This window comes from Rhipicephalus microplus, chromosome 1, assembly GCF_043290135.1.
Source record: "Rhipicephalus microplus isolate Deutch F79 chromosome 1, USDA_Rmic, whole genome shotgun sequence".
Lineage (NCBI taxonomy): Eukaryota > Metazoa > Arthropoda > Arachnida > Ixodida > Ixodidae > Rhipicephalus > Rhipicephalus microplus.
In genome coordinates this window covers 160,210,426-160,236,638 of record NC_134700.1, presented here as the reverse complement: position 1 = coordinate 160,236,638, position 26,213 = coordinate 160,210,426, and the positions used below count along the sequence as shown (strand labels likewise).

Sequence of the window (26,213 nt, the reverse complement as noted above, 5' to 3'; positions counted from 1 at the left end):
TGTCTCAAGTCAGTTTGGTGTTACACAAAATTGCATCGAACAAAAGACCTACAAAAATATAGTCTCTGAACTCTACCACCTTTTCCAACACAACCGTGTCAACTTCCATAAGAGCTTATCACACACTGCAGATATGTCTCTGCAGCCATAAGGCAAATCTAGCTTCTGGTACAATGCACAAAAACCTCAGTTTCTAAAACAAATTACTAGGCTTGTGCAAATATTCAAATGTTTGAAATATTCAAATGAATATTACAGTATTCGAATTCACTTTGATTCGAATTTGAAAATTTCCAAGTATTTGAAATGAATGAATAGCATATTAGACCACATGTAACCCCCCGCAAAGGTGGTTTATCAACTTCACTTGTCTCATATACAGATGCTACTAATCAAATACTACTCATAGATGCTACTCATCAAATGACCACACAAAGTAATGTGAGCGATCAAGTGGACACGTTACCTTGGCCTTTTCAGCATCTCGTGCAGCAGCGCCTGTCAGGAAGACGGTGAGTGATGGTGTCTTGGGCTTCTTGGAGATGTTGATGATCTCTTTCAGACGGGGCACACCCAGTGTGACGTTCTTGGCCGACACACCGGCGTAGTGGAAAGTGTTCAGGGTCATCTGGGTGGCCGGCTCACCCAGCGACTGGGCGGCCAAAGCACCGACCATTTCACCAGGCTGGCCCTACAACACGATAAAGAAAGAAACCAAACATCACCATTTTCCAGTCACCATTTCAGTATGAAATTGAGTACTGAGCATTTCACATGGTGCTATTTTTTGTGAAACGACAATTCAGTGGCAAGAGATATTCATGTATCTGCTTGAGTCAGACAAGAATTGTGGAAAGCATTTTGGAGATTACGAAAACCCCAGCCAGTGTTTATGCATGTGTGCAAAATTTGTCCAACTTAGAGTACACTTCATGATGCATCCTACGTGAGAAGTCCCCGATGCAATGTAACAGCAAGGTTCTAATACACTTCATGCCCCGATCAGCAAAAACATTTTTTTTAAATCCTCCAGCAAAATACAGCACTGCGGAATGTAACAACAGAGCTCTGCAGTAACAAAGGCCGTACTGCTAGTTGGGTTTGTTGGTAATACATTTCTTATTGATGCTCAAACGGTTGAGATGTAGCGGAGCAAACACAATGCAGGTGCAGCCCTTCAAGACATCTAAACAAGATGACTGCTCCGGCGAAGATGAATGCTTGAAATTATGAGAAATCATTAAACAGGGAATGACACCGAAGCCAATGTTTTAACAAGTGCACATGCCTTCATCAAAGAAGCAAAATAAGATGTGCGGCCTCGTCGAAAACAAGGCCGTTGCTGTCTTGAAGAAGACCATTCTACTAGTCGTATGTTGGCTCCAGTGACATTTCCTGTTCAATGGTTTCTCATCACCAGAACGTTCATCTTGCAGAAAAACCATGAAAGACACTTGTGCTACTATTGCATGAATGCGGTACCTGTGACTGGTGGAACCTGGTTTCGATCTCGCCCAGAAGCCACTCGAAAGACTCCGTGGAGAGTCGGAACTCTTCGGCCACGCGCTTGGAGCACAGAGTGGCCCGCAACAGAGCACGAAACAGGAAGGTAGCATTCTCGTTTGCCTGGATACTTAGGTGGTCTTCGCCAGGCACAATCACAAGCTTCTTCACCAACTCCTCGACACCTGCGTCATAGCAATGTGGCACATTCCTGAAGCCTCAAGGTATGAAAATAAACCACGGAGAAGGATCAGAAAATGAAGAACATGTTTCACTTAAACATACCACATTGGTGGCTTGCAACAACTAAGTTGAATCTTGACACAATGAAACAGAAAATATGAGAAGACTAGGCTTGTGCAAATATTTGAATGGTTCAAATTTGCTTCTATTCAAATTTAAATTATTGAAAATTTCGAAGTATTCGCAATGAGCTTATAACCTCCCTGTAAAGGTGGTTTCGCTGCAGTGTAAGAATGCGAAGCCATGAAAGCACCTAACCAAGGAAAATCCGCATTGCCGCAAAGCCCAGTCTACCTAAGGTCAAAGGGCCCGTAAACCACCTTTTCAAACACTTTAAGTAAACACGCGCATCATGTGCAGAATGTCGTCGCTGTCAACGATTCTACACGTCGCAGCGCTATAAGCCACCGGCGCACCACAAATTCCGAGAAACAATCCCACCTCCTTTCCGTCCCTTTCGGGACTCCGCGTGACGCGCCGAGCCATATCTCTGACATGCCAAGCCAAATATGCTGATTGGTCGAGTAAGAGCCTACGACTTCCGGCCTGTCTGCAAGCAGCAATCTGCACTGCTTGTTGTTGTTCGTCGTGTTGCCTGCGTGCATGCGCCCGCTCACGAATCAGCAACTGACGGAGTCAACGGCTGGAGTCGCAGCAATCAGAAGTAGACGGTTTTCAAGCAGTGCGTCAGCGATGACGTATGCCACCCGAGATTAGGAGGGGCGCTCGGCGAGAGGCAAAGCGTTTTGGGAGAGGATACCAGCGGAGGGAAGCGCAGGAGAGAGCGAAATGAGTGATCATCACCGTTTCAATAACCAAACGCGCCTGACTCCGGTATTACTGCACCGTTTCGAAAAATTATTATGGCTCCGTGTTCGTCGTACACCCGTGCACAATTTCTCCACCACAACGGAATTTCGACCTCTGGGTGGTTTACGGGCCCTTTAAAGGTCCCTGCAACACTTTTTGAGCAAGGTGAGAAAACGCTGCTGATCGGCAGTCGAGGCTACCGAGATTGATTGATATGTGGGGTTTAACGTCCCAAAACCACGATATGATTATGAGGTTACCGAGAACGCGCGAGTCAAATATTATAGCGCAGCCCACCGCCTGGAATTCCCAATAAATCTTCAAAGCCATCTAGAAATTGCTTTCTCTTTTTTAGACGAATGACATTACAAGCTCAAAAATCACTCATCACAACCATTGTATCAGTCATTGACTTATTTGAGAATGGTACGCTTGGTTGTTACTGGGGCTGCCCCACTAGGCCGCGACTTGTCCACGCATATGTGTGCGGTGGCACTACAAAGCCGTATATTTGATGGAAAAGAAAGAGAGAGAGAGAAAAAGTGCTCAAGGTGACGAAGCGCACGTGATGTAATTTCTTACCTTCACGCCAACCCTTTCTGCTTACCTTCCAGCACTTACAACGGGACGAGAGAAAAGAGAGCAATTGCAGCGTGCAACATATTTTTGTAACTCTGTTCGTACAGGACAGATTCTAAAGATTTTTGCAGCGATGATTTCGTGAGGCAATAAGCTACTCTAGTGAATCCATTGTATGGCTACTTAAAACTGTGTTGCAGGGCCCCTTCAAATGAACATATTACCCTCATTCAATTGATCATGTTTTAAGTTTAACAGTTTATTATGCTGGCTTATATGCTCCAAGTATAGTAAATATTAAAATGTTTCATATTTTAAAAGTTATCACTTGCATTGTACCGAAAGTCAAATCCTGCTACTACTCAAAGTTGTTTTGACTTCCTTTGAACGCAAGAAATAAAATTTGCATGGAAGCAATTTCAATTTTTGAAAAATGTTGTGCAGGTTAGGTCATAATAAATATGCCCATTCTCCTTTATAGTCATATATACAATTCGAATTTCATTTGAAATTATTCGAACAAAATCACTGTTCCACTTCAAATTTGCTTCAAACCTAAAACTCACTATTCGCACAAGCCTAGATAAAATGTAACAAAGCATATCTCTAGTGTACCACACAAATATTTATGCGTAACGAACAAATGCGTATCATGAATCATTGATATAACAAAGGTACAGGCAAATCTTGTTAGATTAACTGCACACAGGTCCTTGGGTGCATTACATAAGACAATTATAAGATAATACAATTAAGTACCACTCAGATAAGCACCATTCAAACAAACAAATAGTTGTACATACTTTTTTAAAATTCCCCACTGAACCCAATGCAAACACCTTTCAGTTTATCAACATTTAGCACAGCGTGCATTTTGGTTCTACGAACAGATTCCATAGCACCTTCCCATGTTTCTCAGGTCGTATTGATCACATTTAACAAGTATCATACGTACTTTTTCTAGCCCATTTTTACACGAGAAAACGCAGAACGAATCAGAGGCCCAATTTAGATTTGAACTGAGTTGGCTAATTAGATGAACTCCTAGCTAGCCAAAGCCTTCGAGAAATTAATATCCTCTGCTGCCCAGCAGACTATTAGGCCAAAGCATCTTTACGACAGCTTGCAGGCTGTAACTGAAATCACGGCCACTGCAGTTGTAAGTGTGCAAGACGAGCAAAAGATCACTGCCATTTTACACAAGGAGCTAAACAGTGAAGACCAAATTGAAAATGAGCAGCGTGGCAATTAGATACTAATGTTGAAATACATTTGAACACTGCATGTTTCTTTTAGCTTGATACATCATGTGGTTGTATTCTTTTAATATCATTGTTAAAAAATAGCTTAGGTCTACTACTGTTCTGCCCTTGTTCAAATTATGTAGCAAACGACCACTTTATGGGATGAATCGTTCGATACAGTGCTTGGCCCTGTCACTGGAAAATGTTTGTCAAGAACAGAACTGTGGATTAGCCTTGGTGTGCCCCTCACTAAACACCATGTTTAAAACGTCGCAACTTCCATATTCTAAAACTGCTGCTTGGGCGAGCTTTGTTCATGACTCAAGATAATTTAATTTTCTGCTGTTGTGCAACATGGCTTTAAAATAATGTTACATTGTTAGACGACGGTATTCTGAACACACCTAAGAAAAATAAATTAACAGGTTGACAGTTTTTTTTTTGTTTTTTTTTTCGTGACAAACCAGGCAAGAAGTAATGCTAAACAGTTCTGCCACAGGATTCTTAACTTAAAGATGTTAGCAAAAGCAAAGTAGAATTAGGTGTGGCATTTTTTTTCTTTTTTTACTTTATAATTTGGAAATATTTGCAGCACTGTGCGAACTAATCTTGGGATGACTGACTTAAATGTAGAAAATATCTACACAGATGCTGTACCATCATCATAATTACTTTTTTCGTTTTTACATCGTTCAAAGGGCCGCTGAACTAACGATTCTCTTGAACCGACCAAACAGCACTCGACTGTGGGCTCTCACCTTGTACCACCCTAAGAGGAGACAGGTCGGTGGGTGCACGCAGGTTCACCCGGAAAATCTTCTGGGCATTCCAGAGCATCCTCTGGAGGTTGCATGGCAGCACAACCTGCAGTTATCAATATCGGAAGCATGCATTACGAAAACATGGCACAGCCTTGAAAGCCAAAGTGAGCGCTAGTGGCTTGCCAGATTTTGCATGTTAAGCCAACAGTGCACCCGTTCAAAAACTAAAAACCAAGCTATCGGCTTAAAGAAATACTAACGAGTAAGAAACGTTACATTACTATCACATTTTGCTTCAACGATACTAAAAAAAAAATACGGATTTCGCAGTTTCCTACCAAAGTGAATGCCAAGAATACTAAAATGACGAATATCCCTGTTGATAGAGGAGGATTGATAAGCCACCTTATGCACAAAAACAATAATGAAGGCAATGCCACATTCAGCTCTTCGTAAATTTCGACATCTGCCCTGGCCTCATAAACCGTACAATACTAAAGGAGACAAGGACTGCACATAATGGGTCAGGAGAGCCAAAATACCAGAGAATAAAAAATGTTGTCATTCTGGGGGACGGTCATTGCAGTTTCCATGCAAAATTCGAAAATTTCGCACATCAACCTGCTCACCTGCAAGAAATCGATTAGAGTAGCAGACTGGTAAAACTTAGATTAGTTCACTATCACTGTACTAAACGTCTCTGTTAGCACTTTCCACTGGGGAACTAATAGTGCCCAAGACGGTAGGATTGTAAGGGATGGAAAAGCACCTCAGTTCGTTACATCTGTCTTGTCTCATGCACCATTTGCTAGAGAGAGAAAAAAAATCCTGTGATACGGCCAAGCCAATTGCCTCGCATGCCCCAAGTGCAGTCGACAGTGCAATATTGCACAAGAGGTGTTGTCTCACAAACCAGTCTCCCGGTTCCTCGTTTTCCGAGAAAGCTCACCTTGCTGTCGCCTGTCGGAAAGATGGTTCTCAGTATATCTCTGTCCTTCTTGAGCCGTTCCCACTCCTTTTCCAGCTCAGCGACAGCTGTGGCGCTACCCATGAGTTCGCGCACCACATCTTCGGTGAACACCTTACGCAGGTATCTGCACCACAGGAAAGATGGAAACAACAGCCATCTTCAGAAACCCGACAAAGGTCTTTCGAGGCTACCACATGAGCTTATAGACACTAAATAGCACATTGTGTTCCAACTAATAATCGGAGCATTACTGATAATGTCCCTTCATTGCACAACGGTATCTGCCCGCAATCGCTCCATCAAAGAAATTCGATCATTTAGTGAGCATCCATCAGAGCGTCTGGTTACACCATTGACTTAAGGGGAGACGCAGCCCTTAAAAATCGAAAAATGGCGAAAAAGTGTTTCTGAAAAACCATATTTTTGTGTTGTGTGTCTCATAAACTACCTATTCTGCAAATATCATCGCCTAATTTAACCCCCAAGTGCAAGAGAGATGCTATTTTCGAAGCCGTTGCAGCACCCAAAATGCGCAAAACCAAAACCGAACCAAACTTTGCGCGCACGTGCGCCATTCCAAGACCATGCGGCTGTCCCACACCATCTTGGTCTTGTTTTGACCGTGAATTATTTTCTCTCTCATTTGCAGCCTTTCAAATTGACGTCAACGGCACGGTTGAGATGCTATCCGCATTTCTATAAGATGCGATGCGGAGCGCTGATAGGCCAGAGCAGCTCATTCATATCTTGCGGGCGAAAGCACGCCCGCCATTGGCTGCTGCGCTAGAAGCGGGGGCAGTCCCTCCTGGCGATGGCACGTTAGGCGCGCTCGTCTCGCTGTTGTTGCTCTTTGCTCCGTCCGCTTCGATAGACGTTTTCTTAGGGGCCCTTTTTTGCCTTGCGCTGTATTTTAGATCGTTTTCTCTTCTTTTTTTTCTTTTCATACAAATTCTGTGCCCTTTATTTTTGTTGCTGTGCGTGATGCCGGCAACGAAGCCGAAGACGGTGCACTAGTTCGTAGCGCGGAACACCGTTACGTGGTTTGCTTTTCTGCTGCAAAAGCACAGCCCGTAGATGCTTGTGCCGGCGAGACTGTGCTGTTGGCTGCCACCAGCCCAGAATCTGACAAACCAAGTGTACCTGGAGCTGTGAAAGCATCGAGTGTGTCCGAGATCGCCGGATTCAGCACGTGCTCTGAATCGGTACCGTCGAGCGCGACACCGAGTGTTGCTAAAATCGCCAGACCCAGCACTTCGTCTGCATTGGGGCCGATAGCATGTATGGGTCGTCGACCCTTCATCTGAGGACACATTTCCTAACTAAGGAAGAAATCGATGCGAATGTGAGACGTCGAAACTCCATTTGTGCTGAACTCAAATCTACGCTAGGGACGCAAAAAAAATTTGAACTGATGCAGCCGGCTCTTGAAAAAGATGTCCTACGTCTGAAAAAAAAAATCTAAACGGCACTTAGAGAAGATGGAGGGAAGACAAATGAAGGAAAAATTGCACAAGGACACGTCAAGCTACTCTGCTGGAGCTTTTTGAGGAAAACACATATGCTGAACTTTCAAAGCCTGTTTTCTCAAAATGGATTTTTTGACTAGTTGTGGTACTGAGGAAAGTGATTTCTCAAGAACTGCTTATCCAATTTGTGTGCAGTTTCTTTTATTCTGCTCCTGGATGATTTTACCAGGGTGTAACAAGTTTTTTTTTTGAAATTGGTGCCATTAATTATTGATAATTAAATATTTTTGATAAATGTCATACCTACTGGCTACATCAAATTCAAAGTTGCATAACATTTTTTTGGGGGGGGGAAATTGAAAAAGAAAAAAAAAAACGGTCTTTAGCACCCTACGATATCTATCCAGGGATGCCCACAAAAAATTTCAGCTTTCTGGTATGTCCTGGGATTTCTCCCGGCTCTTCCTCAGGCCCACAAGTGAACCACCCAGTTAGACCTCAGTAACTCTAGAACCACTGAACACCATTTCATGAAACTTTGCAGTTAGTCTAGTTTTAATGTTGTGAACATACCCTGAAAGTTTCATGAAAATATCGTAAAAAATAAAAAAGTTAGGTTTCCGGGGTAGCCTCCCCCCCTTAAATCAAAACTCTTCAAGCTGTACATTTTAGGCACATCTCGTGGCAGGATTAGATGGTGCCCGTATTATACAAAGTTCTTGCGCAGTCACGCGAAAACAGCATAGTAGTGTGGTTACCTTCTCGAAGACACAAACAACGGCCATACGATTAACTTAGCTGTCGACACAGGTGATGCCACACACTCGATAAAACACGTGTACAAAAAACATGAGTGCCAAGAACTTACCGCTCATTGCAAGCATCAAAACGGAACTTCTTTTCAAAGGATTTGTTGGAAGGTTTCAGGGTGGGCATACTCTGAAACTCAACGGTGCCTCCGTCGAGGCCGTCCTCTCCGTAACGCAGCTGGATCACCTGGCCATTGCTGTTTCGCACCGTGCCATCATAGGCAATCATTACACTTTCCATAGCTTTGATCAGACGACGCTGGATGTAACCTGCAGACAAAGCACACAGTCACAAACTAACTTCGGCCATTGTTCCGGAATAAATAATACCAACCTACTGTTTTTATACAACACGGCATAAAGCTCGGCATCAGATCATTAAGACGAATGTTTGTGCCACTTTTATTTCTTCACTGGGTACCTCTCAACCCAGTAATAAAAAAGAGGGCGACGATACCTCAATTTTAAGATTATACCATAAATAATTACCCGTCTGACCCTTCATGCTGACCAGCAACATGTATGCCAGACAATTCAAGTAGACTGCACAAAAGGTAGTGTAATTAATTATATCTATTTGTCATACTCTCAATGATATGAGGCTCTGCACAGTAATTAACGAGCCCAAAGCTATCTAAATCTATAACACCAATGAAGACGACAATGATAGTGTCGGTGAAGTTGTCCTTTTTAGGTTTCCCAGTACACAGACCCACGAATTACCCTGTTTATGATCTACAAATCTACATCCTGTACTTCCGTTGTAAGATAGGTGTCAAAACGTCAGCAGACAAAACAACTCAGTTTTATAATGATATCTACCAACGTCCCACAGATATTGAGCATGGAAATGCAGGCACATGCTGCAAATTGCTTTTCGCTAGTTCTCACAGCAATTTACATTAGCATGACAATAGTGTCATGTTTATGACAAGATTTAGAAGAGAGTGTCATGCTGTGACACTCTCTTTCAGGATGCTCTTGTAGTCGAGCACGACATGACGAACCTGTTTCGGCCGTCTTGACAGCAGTATCAATGAGACCCTCTCTTCCTCCCATGGCGTGGAAGAAAAACTCTGAAGGGGTCAGACCGGCCAGGTAGGAGTTCTCGACGAAGCCACGGCTCTCGGGACCGTAGTCGTCCTTGATAAAGTGGGGCAGCGTACGCTTGCGGAAGCCGAACGGGATCCGCTTGCCTTCTACGTTCTGCTGACCCACACAGGCAATAACCTGTGCAGATATGAATAGGTGTTATCAAGATAAAGAACAAATGTAGGTTGCAAGGAATGTACTCTAACGCTGACCTAGCTTTACTGTTATGGCTGCTCTGTTTTTCCAGAATGATTAAATTCAAAACCAGAAATGCGACGAGTGCTCAAATCCACTGCCCTTATTACTGCGAAAGTGTACGTGACTCCCATGCCGAGATTTCTACGTGTGTGTAAACAGAAAACCATTCCATGAACTAAAGTGAGAAGTACCTATCTCTACTCGAATTACACATGCAAGATCTTGCTCAGTTTTTTCAAATGCTTTGTTGATTACAGAATAAGGACTGTTTATTTCCAATGCAGGTGTCAACTTCAGCTTTGTATTTTTAATACTTCTGTCCAAATCAGCAATGGAAATCGAGGTTTCATCCTGGGACCAGGAAGACAAAACTGAGTGCCAAAACTACAACAGAAGATAAGGCCTGTTGATAAGGCAATGTGGAGCATGTGGCATTTCGCCACAAGCGTTTCACATGAAGAAAAGAACCCACCAAGCAACTGACTTCATTTGTGTAGTGACAGCACTTTGGAAAAGTCACACATGGGCTGGGGCTTCGAAAGAGCAGTGCCACGTTAATAGAGTTTATTCAATTGTCCTGCTGTCATTTATTCTGTGCAATGCACTGCTAGACAAGGCCAGATCTGATTGGTTTATCGGATCAGGGGATATCCCAACATTCACAGCATGAATTGCTGTGACCAACATTCACAGCATGAATTGAAGCCCATGTTTGCTGAAGTCTATGATTTGCGACAACGCTGGGGTGGTAGTACTCCAGTGAAGCTTATCATTACTGGCAGCACAATGCCTACTCTTGTCGAAAATATTCCTCTTTTTCTTTTAGAGCAAAACAACTGCCATTTACCTCCCTTACCATAAAAATCCACCAAGAAAACAGCCAATTTCTATGGCTTCAATTAAAATAAACACTCGGCAATAAAAAAACAAAATGTGATAAAACTTTGTGTTTCATTTTTAATTGGCGGGTGTGTCCATTTGATTTCAGTTACGTTTCTTCCTTGTCCAACAGACCCCATTGAAGCAGTATCATTTGTTGAATTATGAAAACCACAAGGCATATAACAGTCGAGAAAGTGCATAGCTATTTTAATAGTAGCCAGTCATTCAGTCAAGCATTACAGTACAGTTAAAAGGATGACAATAGCGCTTACATACATTACAAGCATGCCTAACATGTGAAGAGGAACTACATACAAGTAAAAACAAACACTAATGTGCATTTCCCCACACATGTGGGTGTAAAACTGCTTCTCTTAATTAAGCAACCTATACTAGCTTTATAAATCAATACTACGACTTCTTACACTCAAACCTCAATAGAGCGAAATATGAGTTATAACCAAGTAAATGAAGAATAGTTTCGCAATAGGTATAGTGTAAGGAATACACCTTTATAACAAATTTCAGCGATAACGAACTTATTTTTGTGCCGGACACAACTTTGTTATAATGAGGTCTGAGTGTATTTTGCCTGTGTAAGCTATGATTAAACTAAAAATGGTTTGGAAAGAAGGTTCAAATGTGTGAAAACTCAAGCTTGAGAATGCAAACAGAAACAAAAGTAGTCCCAACAGCATGTACACAGGATTGCATAATGAAGGGCGAAAGCAAATCCCTTTCTAAGAGAGAGAAAGAGAGAGAGTCTTTTTTACCTGAGAAATGTTAATTTTTGAGCCTTTGGCACCAGAGACCACCATGGCTTTGAAGTTGTTGAATTCGGACAGAGACTTCTGGGCGCTGGCACCAGTCTTGTCACGTGCATCGTTCAGGATGCGGTTGACCTGGACAAACGCAACTGCAGCTATAGCACTGCACCAGTGAAATCGTAGGTTTTCAGTGACAGTACTATATTGAACATGTTTATTTAGAAAGCATAGCAATGTGCATCACTACTGGCCAAGCAAAACTTTCTACCTCTTGAGAAGAAGTGTTTACTTGCACATCTAACGGTTAGACCATAATTCGCAGCTGATGTAGGTGACAGCCATATCCTGCAGGGCACCATGCAAACCGTCGGAATAGACTGACACAATAACACTCGGGAAGATTATATGTTGCAGGCTCGTCACCAATGTTCGTGCTTTTCGTTGCTTTATCGTCGATTATCATGTCACCGCTCCGCAGCCTTCCCTGCGCTGATTGGATGATTGTGGAGGCACCGTGATAACAAAAATTTTGCCTTTACATTATAGCTCATGGAACAGAGTTACCGAAGGAACACTTACAACTGTATGTATAGTAATAAAACAACTACGTTGGACTACTCAAACTGTTCCTGAATTTAAGTACAGTGGCAGTTTACTCATGCTTTCTATTCACCAAAGTTATCACAAAAAACGTCTCTGTTTTTCTTTAGTTTCATTTGCTGTTGGTAAAATTGCACTCCAGAGGAAAAGAAAAAAGGTATAAATTTAAAACACAACTGTATAAGTTAACTGCCTTGCAGCCACACCACTCCCATCAACCGGCCTCTCACCTGGTTCTCGAAGGTCTGCCTGAGGGTGTTTCCTGGTGATGGCTCCAGCTCGTCGTTGTGGGCCTTCTCAATGACGTCTATCACGTCGTGCTTGGCCTTCTCGATGGTGTTCTTGATGTCGATGAAAGTCTGCTTGTCGGCGATGGTGTCACCAATACCGATGGTGTGGCCCTCCAGGAGGAGCCAGGCGTTGACCACCGTCTGGATGTGGCCGTAGAAGGCACCCGCCACTTCGTGGCCCAGCTCGGCAAACACCACGTGCATAAGCGAGCCTGACGAGGCACCTACTGTCTTCTTGCACACTATGCCACTGATCAGCTCCCCGTGCTCAATGAGCACCTGCACACAAGTAATGCGGAAGGACTTTGTCAAACACCATCATGATCGTGCCTTAAAACAAACACATTACCTGCTGACATAGAACTTAACATGAACATGAAATGACAAACAGCGTCTTTCTCTAGTTCCATGCAAACTTGGCACTAACCAAAGATTACAAACTACCGAATCAACCTATTTACCGTTTTGAGCAAACAAGGTTAATGCACAGACACACCACAAGGTGATGCTCTTCAAGCAGTACACTAACTGCCTGGCAGTACTGCTGCTAAAGACAGGCGATCAAAACCACCGCCAAATGGTCCAGCAGAAAAAAAGCAAAAAAAGATCAGATGACTTCACCTCAGATGCCTCGGTGGCAATATCCATGTTCCTGTTGTGTTGTTGTTCATCTCCTCAATCAGCTGCAATGTCCCCCCTCCCAACCTCTTTTTACAACTGGCATGGTTGTGCACTGCCTCTGGGATAGGCCCACCTTTGACTGACCAAGCGGTGACACCATGTGCTGACGATCTGACGGCGTTGCAAACTTGAGCAATACGTGATATGATAAGATCACGCCATATGAGGCTGTGTGACTTTTGGTACGATAACACTATACATACCAACCGTAAAGTATTATGTGACATTCATCCAACTTTTATACCTCTGTTCTCTCCTGTTCTTTTTACCACTCCTGAAGCCTTACACGGTATCGTCAGGTTTTGTAAAATCTCACACTGATGAGATATGTAAGGCATTCTCCATAATAAAGAAAGAAAGTAAGTGGGTAAGCTTGCCTTGGTGTCACCCGGCGAAATCCACTTGTAGGGTCCATCATCCTCCTCGTCCGGGTGAGTGCTGTGTGTTCGGATGAGGTTTACGTTGCCGGGGATAATGAGGGAAAATATCTGCTTGCCCGTCCACAGGGGCTTGGGCTTGAGCACAGCCGGCATGGGCATTTTGCCATCCCAGATGGGCAAGAACATCAGGATCGTCATCATCTGGTCCTGTGCATGCAAAAACAGCAAAAGACACGTTGCACATCACACTACTGCATCGAGTTGTTAGCGGTGGTGAAAGTAGAGTGATACTAAACGGACGCTAAATAAAAACACTAAATAAGGTTAGACTGGTTAGGCCATTTCATTGAAACACCATTTTCGTTGAAATTTTGCACAATAAGATCGCTGGTGTCAGTACCAGTTCATGTTGCCTATTTCTGTGCCCATGCGCTTTTGCGGATACCTTTTCAAATCATGAATAACCAACAGACCTATACCCAAACCATTTAACGATGCATTCTATCAATCTCAGTTAGTATCAATTCTCTATAGTTTTGTAGAGCTTGCCACCTGCTTAGATCTGAAACATTTCCTTATGACGCACTTATCCTGCCATATTTATCTAATCCTTTGCCACGACACATTTATCTCGGTTGTTGCTGTAACCCCTATCCTGTATACATCTCCACATAATAAAGTTTAGTTAGACATTACCGCCTGTCCCCTTCTTCCACACCCTAACCATCAACCGTCTAAACCATACCGCACAATACGAGTTTCAACGAGCACTTTCTTGCACACAACTTCCCAGAATCGCACCTTTTCAAGGAAGATGTCCCGCTTGGTCATCTTTCGGACAGCAGTGAGTGTGTCTTGCACAATACCCATGACGGGCTTGTTGGACTGAGGGGTGATGATCTGTCGGGGCACCATAGCCAGCTGCTCCACCTCCGCACGTGTCTCCAAAGACTGTGGCACGTGCAGGTTCATCTCATCTCCATCAAAATCGGCATTGTATGGAGTTGTCACACTGCAGAGTGCCCAAAGACAAAGGAAGAAAATCAAGACCAGTCTTGGGTTTCAGATGAAGTGTACATTCAACATGCACAGTGCTGTATAAAGTAAGGCAGCGAAAGCTAACCTTACTGTTTAAAATTGGGCTGAGATAATAACAGCAATTCTATTCGCCGAATAAGGCAGAGCTTGTGATCTCCATATGAGTGCAAAAGGTAACTATGTGCAGCTAAGTTCTCTACCCTCAAGGAAATATATTGTCTGCATGCGCCTGCACAACTTCACTTCACGACTCCACTTGTAAAGTTGAAGCTGTAGTTAAAAACTATAAACACAAAAGGTGTTTTTAGAGTCAAAACAGTCTCACCTAATGAGTAGAATACTGCAGTGAAAGCATATGATAAATTCTGTCGACATCTGAGGCACTTTATTATCTTGCCTGCATTAATGAATTGAACAGGTCAGGATGAAAGCACACAGGGTGTACGCCTGCAGTTTAACATTTTACCATGTGCGGCGCGCAATGGCAATGAGCTTCAGGCTCAGACATCCCGTTTTTTTGGTCGCAGCACTCTTAGCAACTACCAAAGAAAAATATAGCACGTCACATTTTCAAATAATTTCATGGTGCACATTAAGTTTCTATCGACTCACATTTCAATTCAAGTTTAAAGGAACAAAGGCTCTGTTGAGTGAATGATGGGCCACGACAAAACAGTCCTGTAAAAACGAGCGAATGCAGCCACTGCATTGAGTCTCACCTGAGGTTCATTCGGAATGTAGACCATGGAAGCACCTTGATCTTGTGCCCCATCATGGACATTTTGTGTAATGTTGGCTGACGGTTAAACACGATGATGTCACCGTCCCGGACATGACGCTCCACCTGTCTCAAGAACAAGTGAAACGGCCACATGGAAAAATGAGACGTCAAGCACGACAGAAAAGAAGAGGTGTGAATGTGAAATCTCAGAATAAAAGCCAAGACAATGCTAGAAACTGCCAGAGGAACAGCTGTTCTCTATTTTTCAAAAACTGACACTGTAGCCATTTTTTGCTTTAGGGGTTCCAAGGTTACCGCCCCTGACGGATGATGGCATGGTACCTTATTTGATATCACATTTATCATATTTACTCGCATAATTTGCACCCGCACATAATTTTGTGCAACACTAATATTTTGCCAGATTTACTAAAAAATATTTACGCTCCCCAACCTGCCCGAACCAGCTCGCCGGCACACACACAAAGAGACTTCGTATCTTCAGACAACAGGCTTTGGGAGGGCGGTGACAGCGGCCACGACAATGATTCCCAATTGGACCTCCCAATTCGGACTAGACCGTGCATGACGAATCTGGCTGATAAATACGTGCTGATTCTAATAAATAAACAACTAAGTACATGTTTGCGCTCCAAATTATATTTATTTTTGTGGGGTACCATGCATGTTAGGACTACATACCATTGCACATTATTTCAAATGCGTCTGCGAAATCTCTGTGTGACTTGCGCACTCCCTTTTCATAGCTTGAAAATTGCAAAAAAAAATATTCAATAAATTATACGAGTAAATACGGTAGCGGATAGTTCAAAAGCTATGCAAGTAATGCAGCCACAGAAGTGTTACTCTGCACATTTGACAGCACAGCCAGAACCAACCTGCAATGCTTTTATACAGAATAACTACACGGTCGAACCACTTTATCAGAGACAATGATATAAGAGAGGCCTTTGTCCTCCAGTGGACAAAGTCAAGCTGATGATGATGATGATATAAGAGACGAATGGATATAACAGACACCAGTGTGCCACCCAACAGTAAAATACGACGAGTTGCGGCGGTGGGAATACCTTCCATCGTTTTGCAGCAGCCATTGGAGCAGGCAAAATTGGCTTCTCGAGGTGCAGGGGGTGCGAAGGTTCGCCGCAGTCATCATGTCATGTCAATGTATGGAACTGGTTCGCCCCGCTTCCAGGCGCACGCTTATGAACAAGTACCAATTTGCGTTTCTTTATGTGCGCCATCCCCTCTAACGAAGGAATAAATAAAATGCCACAACGAATATTGCCTAAAGTAACCGCCGCAAAGCCACTTCTTTTTGTTTTCGATGTTCAGAAATGATTGCCATTTTCGAACAACCATCTGATGGCAGGCGATGGCGAAACCAAAGAGCATTTAAAAACTACCACGCGGTCCAGGATACCCAGTCGACGCAGGCACAGCAACTGACATAGCGATGAAATGGATATAATCGGCTTTTCGCGATAAATGTGTACTCCGATCTGCTACTTGGAGGAAACTGACACAGTTTTGTTTTATTTAGACACAGTACTGCCCCAGCGAGCAGATTGTCTACAGGCTAGTTGCATGCAGAACTTTGCCTACTTGGCTTATACACCGTGCAGAGCCACTTGCACACGCTTTGCTTCACGACAGTGCACAGATGGGTGAGAAGCCTGTTGCGTCAATGCGATGATGCGAGCTTTCTACAAGTGATGCTCTAGCAGTCCTGGCAGCGAACAGACACGTGTTTGGGCTGCCACTTCATGAAAACATGTGCTACAGTTGCTCTCTCGGTGCTCGCAATTCACAACACTGAACTGCGCATCAACGAGCTGCTTTCATACCTGCAAGGCAGTGCACGATGAACAGGGTCGCGCACAATTATTGAGGTGGCAACGATCCGCACCCCAGCGCTCTCAGGTAGTCGCCAGCTGTTGAAAGCATGCAGTAGGCTTAAAGCAGCGCTATGTCACACATGTAGGCTTTTTGTCGGCGATAAGTCATACTGGCGTGCTTTTTTGTAGTCGCCATATTGTGTTCTTAGCCAATGGTTACCAGAAATGGCACCGTTGCAATCGTGTGGAAGTCAGAATAATTGATTGGTTGATTCCGTGACAAGTGCACGCAAATGCAGCAGTGCAAATGCACAAGATGGCAACCATCACGTAATATCCGCTCACGATGCCTGCAGTCAACATTACTTTCAGTTCCGAAACCACCTTGTGACCCAGCATTGGCACAAATTAGACAAAAAAGGCCTTTTTGGAGCAGTATGACGCAGTCATTTCCAGTTGGTGCAGGTTTGCCCAATCGGTGCAGGTTTCCCACCATTAGGGTTTATAAGAAAATCCATATGAGGTACCCTCCTTATCACAGACGTCTCGTGTAAAAGACGGGAATCGCTGCCTGGAGCATGCTTTTCGTAAAGGGGTTTAAAAAGTGCACTTCTTTTACAGTTGCACCTAGATATATAAATATAGAGCCCATGGCATCTATCCCTTCCGAGAGCAATGGAACTACTTTAAGTGACAGAAAAAACCCAATGTGATACTGCTGAGCCCCTTTATAGGAGGCACTGATGTAAGAGAGAATGAGGTATGAGAGACACCAGTGTGTCTGTATTAAAATAGGGGTCGATCAAAAAACGAGAACATCTTTCCCTGGAAATACCGTATATACTCGTGTAAGGGCCGCCCTCGTGTAAGGGCCGCACCCCAACTTTGAAAGCGGATATTTCGAAAAAAAAAAAAACAAAAGTTCAAAATGTCCCGCCAGAAAAGTGTAGTTAGTTCATTTACAGCCAGATGGCGCTGCACGCTTTTCCGCTTTTATTCTACTTCCGCCGACGCGCCGACCACGCTGTTGACAGCGCGCCGCCATATTTGCCTTGTGCGGCCTCTTTGTTGGCATCGTTCCTAGCATCGTGTCGATACGTTGGCAGCGCGACTTCAGATCGGTGTCGTCGGTGTCACTTTGTTGGTTGTAGTGAACCCTGCAGAAGCCAGCGCACGTGACGGACGATGGGCCGGCATCTGAGATCATTCACTGCAGCATTTAAGCTGCAAGTGATTGACTATGCCGAGGAGCACGGGAAGCGGGAAGCTGGACGAAAGTACGACGTCGATGAGAAGCGCGTGCGTTACTGGATGAATCAGAAAGATGCCCTCGCCGCTACTAACAGGAGCCGAAAGGCGTTTCGCGGGAAAAAGTGCAAGTACCCGCAACTCGAAAGCGAGCTCGTCAACTACGTCGTCGACACACGAAGGGACGGCTACGCCGTATCGACTGACATGATACGCGTCAAAGCCCTCAGCATCGCTCGCCACATGGAAATACCCCCGGCACAATTCAAGGCAAGTCGGGGCTGGGCTACGCGGTTTATGAACCGTAACCAGCTTTCTATTCGGCGCCGAACGACGATTTGCCAAAAACTGCCGCGCGAGTACGAAGACCACGTCATTAAGTTTCATCGCTTCGTGAATGCTCTCAGGAGGGAGCATGAATACGACCTGTCCCAAATTGGGAATGCGGACCAGACACCTGTGTGGTTCGATGCACCGGAAAGCACCACAGTGGATTTAAAAGGTGCGAAAAGTGTGTCTGTGCGCACGACTGGTGCAGAACGCCAAAGGTGCACTGTGATGTTGTGCATCACGGCAGACGGCAGGAGGCTTCCGCCGTACGTCGTATTTAAAAGGAAGACTCTCCCAAAAGAGAAGTTCCCTCAGGGAATCGTCGTACGTGCGCAAGAGAAGGGCTGGATGTCCGAGGAACTGGTCGTTGACTGGATTAAGACCGTCTGGGCAAACAGACCTGGAGGGCTGTTACAACGGAAAGCCCTCCTTGTTTTGGACAGCTTTAGGGGCCACTTGACCGACCGCGTCAAGAACCGAGTTGCCGCAACTCGTACGGACTTGGCCGTCATTCCCGGTGGCCTGACGAGTGTGCTGCAGCCGCTCGACGTATGCGTCAACAGACCATTCAAAGTGGAATTTCGCCGATGTTACTCTGAATGGATGGCTGGAGGCGTCCACGAGAAGACCCCTACAGGACGGCTGAAGCGGGCGTCGCTCCAACAGGTGTGTGAATGGATTTTGAATGCGTGGCGTGCCATGTCAGTAGAAGTAGTTGCTAAAAGCTTCAAGGTAACGGGAATTTCGAACTCCATGAACGGCACCGAAGATGACCGTCTCTGGGAAGACGCGGACGCCGAGGCGAGCTCCTCCGAGAACGAGGACAGCGAAATGGAATCCGAATAAAAACATTTCTGGCATGTCATTTGTGACTCTTGCACTCTGCTACTGTTGCATAAACAGTACAGACCTTTGGCCTGTACTGCCTGTACTAAATCGGCCTGATTCGTGTAAGGGCCGCACCTAGCAAAATTTTCGAAAAAAAAGTGCGGCCCTTACACGAGTATATACGGTAATAGGCAGCTCATGTAGACAAAAATGCTCTCCAATGTGCGTCTTTCATAAAGAGGTTCAACTGTATATGCGAGCTGTGAGCATGCGCTTAACTTCCAATGTGATCTCACTTAAACTCCTTTTCATTTTACGCCACTTCTCTCTACAAACAATAGCCAGTGAAATATTTAACTTCAGCTTAGCATATGAGTGTCACTGGCACAAGAGCATTTTTGTGTCTGCACATCCCTTTACTATTGCAAAAGCAACTGGGACGCTCAATACGCAAAACGTGTTCTGAACACACGCTTTTTTTTTTTTAGAGACTTGGAATAAGAAATATTAAACAGTGAAGAAACAAGACCAACCCGATAGCCACACTGAAGATGAAGGTCGCTGGCCTTGGGGTGAAACCGGAGATCAATTCTTTCACCGTTGTCTCGGATGATGTATTTGGCACCGGGGTACTGATTGTTACCTCTCCTCACCAAGTCGTGCATCCTGAAATGAACAAAGAATCGAGATCGAGAAATTTTAAGCACAGGCTGGCATGCGAAACATTTTAGGTTGTGCGGCTTGGACACAGAAAACTGGTTCAGCTGCAAAACAAACGAGTATACTATCTGTCCTTTATTCAGCATGTGCCGGGAAAAAAAAAGTGGCATGAAATGTTGAGTAGTCTTTTTGCGCTTGATACTATGCCATCATAAGGCTTATAGCGCAAGGAAAGCCGAGGACGTGTCACATCTCTCTTCGTCCTTGCCTTTCCATGTGCTATAAGCCTCACAGCATTTTTAACTCGTGCCTTCGTCTTCATCCAATTAAATGCAAATGTGATAATGCCTCCCACTTCGTTACGTTATGCTATGCAGGAGTGTAGAACTTCTTAGGGTATCATTATTTGAGCCAGACAGTGAGTAAGCAAGAAATACGCACAAGGCAATGTGAGTGATGCCATATCTGGAGTGTAATCAGCCAGCTAGCAAACGTGCAGTTTACATGGCTTGCGAAACTTTAGATTCACTGCCAATGAAACAGACAGAGAAGCAGGCCAAAATGTATGGTTAATGTGAACGATGCCAATAAAACAACCCTGTGCTGGAACTCAACATTTTCGAGTGACGCAGCGCAGCACTCACTTGTCGATGTTGAACGGAGTGACGATCTCGGGAAAGGTGAGGTTCTGGGCGATGGAGCGGGGTACCCCGACTTCGTTGATACGCAGGTTTGGGTCTGGGGTGATGACCGTACGGGCGGAAAAGTCGACTCGCTTGCCCATGAGGTTGCCTCGAATTCGCCCTTCTTTGCTTTTCAGCCGCTGCTTGATTGACTTGAGCGGACGGCCGGACTTTTGCATGGCCTGAAAAGCAGATGTGCCACTCAAAACTGAGCCTGATAAATGGTATAATGGTAGAAAGTAGTGTGAGCGACAAGGAGTGTGCCAGTAAAACTTGTCCGGCCGATGGGCCCTTATCTGCAGCATCGAAAAAACCACAGGGGGGCAAAAACGCAACTGGCAGATAAGAAGGGGGTGAGACGAGCCCGAGGGCTTTTCGGTGGTGGGCGAGCGATGCGATGTCAGTCCCGCTAGACGCAAGGGCTGTTTCCTCTGTGCGTGCTACAGAGGCAAAGCCTCGCGGGTTTTGGGGGCATCGGCTATAAGGCGAGTCGGTGGCCCATATTCTTCGGCGAGTTGCGTGTAAGTTTTATTTCTAGCTGTTATGTTTCGAGCTGGCTTTCCTGCCGTTGTTTCCCTGCGTATGTTTGATTAACCGCCAGTCTGTGGGGATTGTTCTGTTCCATATTTTCATTCCTCTGACTCTACGCAAGTTTTTTCCCATACTTTCGGACACACGCCTCGCTGGTCACAGTGACGGCAAGAGAACTTTTGAAAAGTCGTGTCGCATTGCCACATGAGAAAAGACGTCGCATCATACGTTCGCACTTGCCCTACCTGCCAGACCGCAAAACCGAGGGGAGGCAAACCACTGGACCTCATGCAATCCGTGGAAAGCAGGTACCCATGATAATCGTTGCCTGTGACGCAATAGGCCCGTACCCCAGATCAGCTAAGGGGTGTCAATACTTGTTAGTAGCCACTGACTCCTCCGTGCGTGAATACACTCCTCCATGCGTGAATAAGAAGGGGGTGAAGCGAGCGATGGGATGCGGCGTCGGTCGCGCTAGGCCTGAGGAGTGTTTCCTCCGTGCGTGCTACAGAAGCGAGGCCTCGTAAGTTTTGGGGGCGTCCTACAAGGCGAGCCGATGACCCGTATTCTACGGCGAGTTGCGTGCGAGTTTTATTTCTTGCTGTTATGTTTCGTGCTGGCTTTTCTGTCGTTGTTTTACTGCGTATGTTTGATTGACCGCCAGTCTGTGGGGATTGTTCCCTCCGGGTTTTTGGTCCTCCTGTATGCGTTAGTGCAGTGTTAAGCCGGTCCGGAAGGCTGTTCATGACTATTTTGAGTCACGTATTAAAGGCAGTTCTTGTTCTCCGCATTGCTGGCTCAATCCTGCAAATTTTGGCTCACTGAACCCCTGAGCGAAGCAACAAGCTAAATTTTTCTTTTTCCTAGCCGACTTTGGGCACACTGTAAAAGCACGTTGTTCATCGCAACAAATGCTGGCCCCTCGAGGCTTGCTATCAAACACGAAAACTTAGCTGCTTTACAGTAATACGTTAACATAAAAATAAGGACCTAGAACTTTCATTGAAATGCTTCCTTAGTGACTGGTAGCCTACATTACCTCACCCTGACTAACGTGTTTCATTTAAGGAAGGACACGGCCCTTCAAAACCGAAAAATCACTAATAAGTCGACTTTCAAAAAACCACACATTTGCATTTTATGTCTCACATAAACTAACTATTTTTTAATTATCAACACCTAATTCAACTGCAAACTGAAAATGAAATGCTATTTTCAAGGCCACAGAAGCGTCCAAAACATGCGAAAAATAAAAACATGCGAAAAATTCTGAAACCAAACCAAACTTCGCATGCGCGCCATTCCCACACCATGCAGTTGACCCACCTCATCTTGGTGTTGTTTTGAGTGTGAATTCTTTCTCTATAGTTTGCATCTTACTAAATGGCATTGATAGCACAATTAAGGTTCTATTGGTGTTTTCCCGTGAAGCGTTGCGGAGCACTGATTGGCTAGAGCAACACATTCATATCTCACGGGAGAAAGTGCGCCCGCCATTGGCTTTTGTGGAGCAGCGGTCGCTCCCTCCGATGGTGCGCGCCCGCACCGTTGTTGCTCTGCTACATTCGCCTCGGCCAGCGCCTGCTACGCCGCTGTTTGTCTGTCGCACTATCTTTTTGATCATTTTCTCTTCTGAGTTCCGTTTCGCATCAGTTCTCTGTTGTCTATATCAGCCGTTGCGCGCGATGCCGGTAACGAAGCCGGCTTTGTGCGCAGGTCCTGTGCGTCAAGGCACGCTATGCGGCTTGTACAAGCATTGAGACTCTGCTATTCTGCTGCAAGTGCCGGCTGCATAGACGCTTGCAGCGGCAAGTGTGCTGTCAGCGGTCGCCAGTCGAGAACCCGACACATCGAGTGTGGCTGGAACTGCGAATGCACTGAGTGTTTCCGAGATCGTGGTACTCGGTACGTGCTCCGAATCAGTGCTATGAAGCATGACATCAAGTGTTTCTGAGGTTACGCCTAAATTTAAATTACGAATAACACCAAAAGAAGATGTAAATGAGGCGAAAGAAAAAAAGAGTGTGTCTATACATGGGTGACCTAGGTCCGGCCACCTAAACCTGCTGGTTTCTTATAATGAAGTTTATTCCTCCACCTATACACTTTTAGCTATTCTGCTGAAGCTTTCTGAAGAAAACACAAGTGTTGAACTTCCTATATCCGTTTTCTCTAGGCTTGTGCGAATAGTGAATTTTAGGTTCGAAGCAAAGTCGAAGCAAATAGCGATTTTGATCAAATAATTTCGAATCGAATTCGAATGGTATGTATGACTTAAAAAAAATGGGAATATTTATCATGACCTCACTAACCTGCACAATATTTCTCTTGAATTGAAACAAAGGCTCTATAAAAATGCCTTTTTTTTCCGTTAAATGGAAGTAGAGACAACCTTGATTAGAAGTTTGGGTAGGATGTAAGTGATAACCTGTAAGACACTTAACATTTTAAAGTTTATTATACTTGGAGCATATAAGTCATCATAACAAGCTTAATAAAATGAATTGATTTGAGGGTAACATGTTCCTTTAAAGGGACCCTGCAACACTTTTTCAAGTAGTCACGGAGCCAGTAAACATGCTTGTTGCCTCACAAATTTTAGTGCCACAAAGTTTCTAGAATCAGTCCAGCACGAGCGGAGTTCCAAAAATTTGTCGCATGCTGCAACTGCATTCTCTTTTCTCGTGCCAACGAAATAGCTGGAAGCTAAGCAGGGAGCAATGACACGGCAAAAAAAATATGTCACACGCACCTTGTGACCTTGAGCACCTCTTTATTTTTTTATTTTTCTTCGAATACGCGGCTTTTCAGTGCGGTCGCGCACATACTCATGGACAAGGGGCAGCCTCCCACGGCGACCCCAATAATGACGAGCGCGCCATGCTCAATTCAGCCGATAGCGGTGATTAGAGCTGTATATTCCTTCTCGGCTGTGACAAGTGATTTTTGAGCTTGCAGTGTCATTTGCCGAGGGAGGAAAGCAATTTTTAGCTTTAAAAATTTATTGTGAATTACAGGCTGCGAGCTGCGCTATAACATTTGCCTTGCGTGTTTTCGGTAGCCTCGACTATCGCTCGCCAACGTTTTTTGACCGTGCTCAGTAAGTGTTGCAGGACCCCTTTAAATTTGAAGGGTGGCTTCGCGGCAAAGCGAAGTTTCCCTGGATAAGTGCTTTCATGGCTTAGCAGACCTACGTTGCAGTGAAACCACCTTTACAAGCAGTTACTTGCGGATTATTATACATCTATTCGTTCATTGTGAATACTTCGAAAATATTCAATAATTTAAATTCGAGTCGAAGCGAATTCCAATACTCAACTATTCGTTCGAATATTCGAAGCATTCCAATATTCGCACAAGCCTAGTTTTCTCAGAATGAATTTTTTTGCTAATTGTGGTGCTGAGGAAAGCTTAAACTCTGAGACTGCTCATCAGATTTGCACACCGTTTTCTTTTTACACTGTTTCTGAATGACTTTTCAGGGGTGCAACAGGCTTCTTTCTTTTGAAAATTGGCGTTGACAATTAAGTTTTGATGAATCTGGTAATTAGTAGCTACATCAAATTCATAGTTGTGTTAACGTTCTTTGGAAGGAAAACTTCAAAAAGTGGTTTTGCAGCATCCTGGGATATCTATCAAAGAGTTACCACAATGAATTTCAGCTTTCTACTGTGTCCTAAGATTTCTCATGACTCTTCCTCAGACCCATGTGAACAACTTGGTTAAACCCAGTTAAACCTCAATAACTCTCTGAAACTAAAAAAACAGCTTCATGAAACTTTGCAGTTCCACTAGTTTTAGTGAAGCAAACACGCCTTGAAAGATGCATCCAGGTAATTGTAAAAAAAGTTCGGTTTCCAGGGTAGCCTCCCCCCTTAAAAGCCTGCAGATAAGAAAGCATATCAATGACACTTGCAGATTCATGGACATTGCTACAGCCAACATAGAACGCGAAGTAGCAGTGGAGTAATGAGAACAGGCCTTTTTAAGAAGAATAGAAGACAGCTTACCCTTGGCAAACCGGGCATTTCGTTGTCGACCAGGGTCGCAACATGGAATTGAAGCATCTTGATGTTCTCTGCAATGATGTGGGCAGCTGCTCCACTTTGCTCATTACGGATCAACTCGTTGTTCGCCTTGACGATGTCGGCCAGTTTATGCGTCAAGTCGTCCTGAACGCCAGCAGCAACAAGTTCATATTATTAATTTAATTAGGCACAGTTACAATCATGGATATCCTACTTACTCGTGTAACACTTGCATAATTTTTGCACACCCACATTGCAAAACAAAAATACTTTTTTCCGCTAGTAATTATCACACCTCTGAAAATTTCAACCATAATGTGGTCTCAGGGTGTCTACCAATGTGCTCTTTCAAAATTCCCTGACTTCTTCAGGTTTTCCATGATGACTTAAAGCAAATTCCATGATCGTTACGTCTGCTTAGAAAACTCTGTGCACTGGAAACAGACCCACGAGTGGTAAGAAAACTAACGCAAATTTATAGAATAAGTAAATAAATGCACAGATGTGTTCAAAATGTTCTGAGCACGTGTGGTAAAAATGAAAAAAAAAAGTATATCTGGTCATAATGACACCTCCGAGCCCAAGAATCAGCAAGTTGGCTGGTTGGCAGAATGCCAACACACAAGTTAAAATTACCTGCAGCTGAAAGTGCGAAGGAGCCCACGATAGTCCAACAACTCAGCCGTAGCTACTAGGAAATGTAGAAGTGGCACCATCTCGTGGCATGTGTGCAAAAAGGAGGACGCCTGACCCCAGCGGGTTCCGCCACTGAGTATATTCTTGTCCACTACAATGGCTACAGCCCAGGCCACTTAGGATGCGAATTGCATATAGCGTGGCGCTACATAACAATGTAGCACCACGCTATATTTGGCCAGCTGGCCACGCCGAAAAAGAAGCGAGCCGTGTGGCTCGAGCCACGAGAAATTTCAGAACGGCTGAGCTCCTGGCCTGGCTGAACGCGGCAGCTGGAAACTCGTCGACGATGACAACGTGCTTGATGTGACATAAT

The 26,213-nt window shown here is 44.5% G+C and overlaps 1 protein-coding gene across 1 annotated transcript in view; it reads right to left on the bottom strand.

Annotated features, from left to right (window-relative positions):
* The window catches only part of LOC142801790 (DNA-directed RNA polymerase II subunit RPB1-like), a 52,261-nt gene that overhangs the window by 15,267 nt on the left and 10,781 nt on the right, over positions 1–26,213 (bottom strand). The window contains exons 5-18 of the mRNA XM_075887559.1: positions 25,184–25,345; positions 20,604–20,824; positions 19,833–19,965; positions 15,033–15,157; positions 14,077–14,287; positions 13,273–13,482; positions 12,155–12,493; positions 11,331–11,459; positions 9,393–9,615; positions 8,445–8,655; positions 6,090–6,234; positions 5,138–5,243; positions 1,483–1,688; positions 467–691 (exon numbers count right to left, since the gene is read on the bottom strand). Of these exons, the coding sequence (XP_075743674.1) occupies positions 467–691; positions 1,483–1,688; positions 5,138–5,243; positions 6,090–6,234; positions 8,445–8,655; positions 9,393–9,615; positions 11,331–11,459; positions 12,155–12,493; positions 13,273–13,482; positions 14,077–14,287; positions 15,033–15,157; positions 19,833–19,965; positions 20,604–20,824; positions 25,184–25,345 (2,646 nt within the window). The remainder of the gene's footprint in view (positions 1–466; positions 692–1,482; positions 1,689–5,137; positions 5,244–6,089; positions 6,235–8,444; positions 8,656–9,392; positions 9,616–11,330; positions 11,460–12,154; positions 12,494–13,272; positions 13,483–14,076; positions 14,288–15,032; positions 15,158–19,832; positions 19,966–20,603; positions 20,825–25,183; positions 25,346–26,213) is intronic.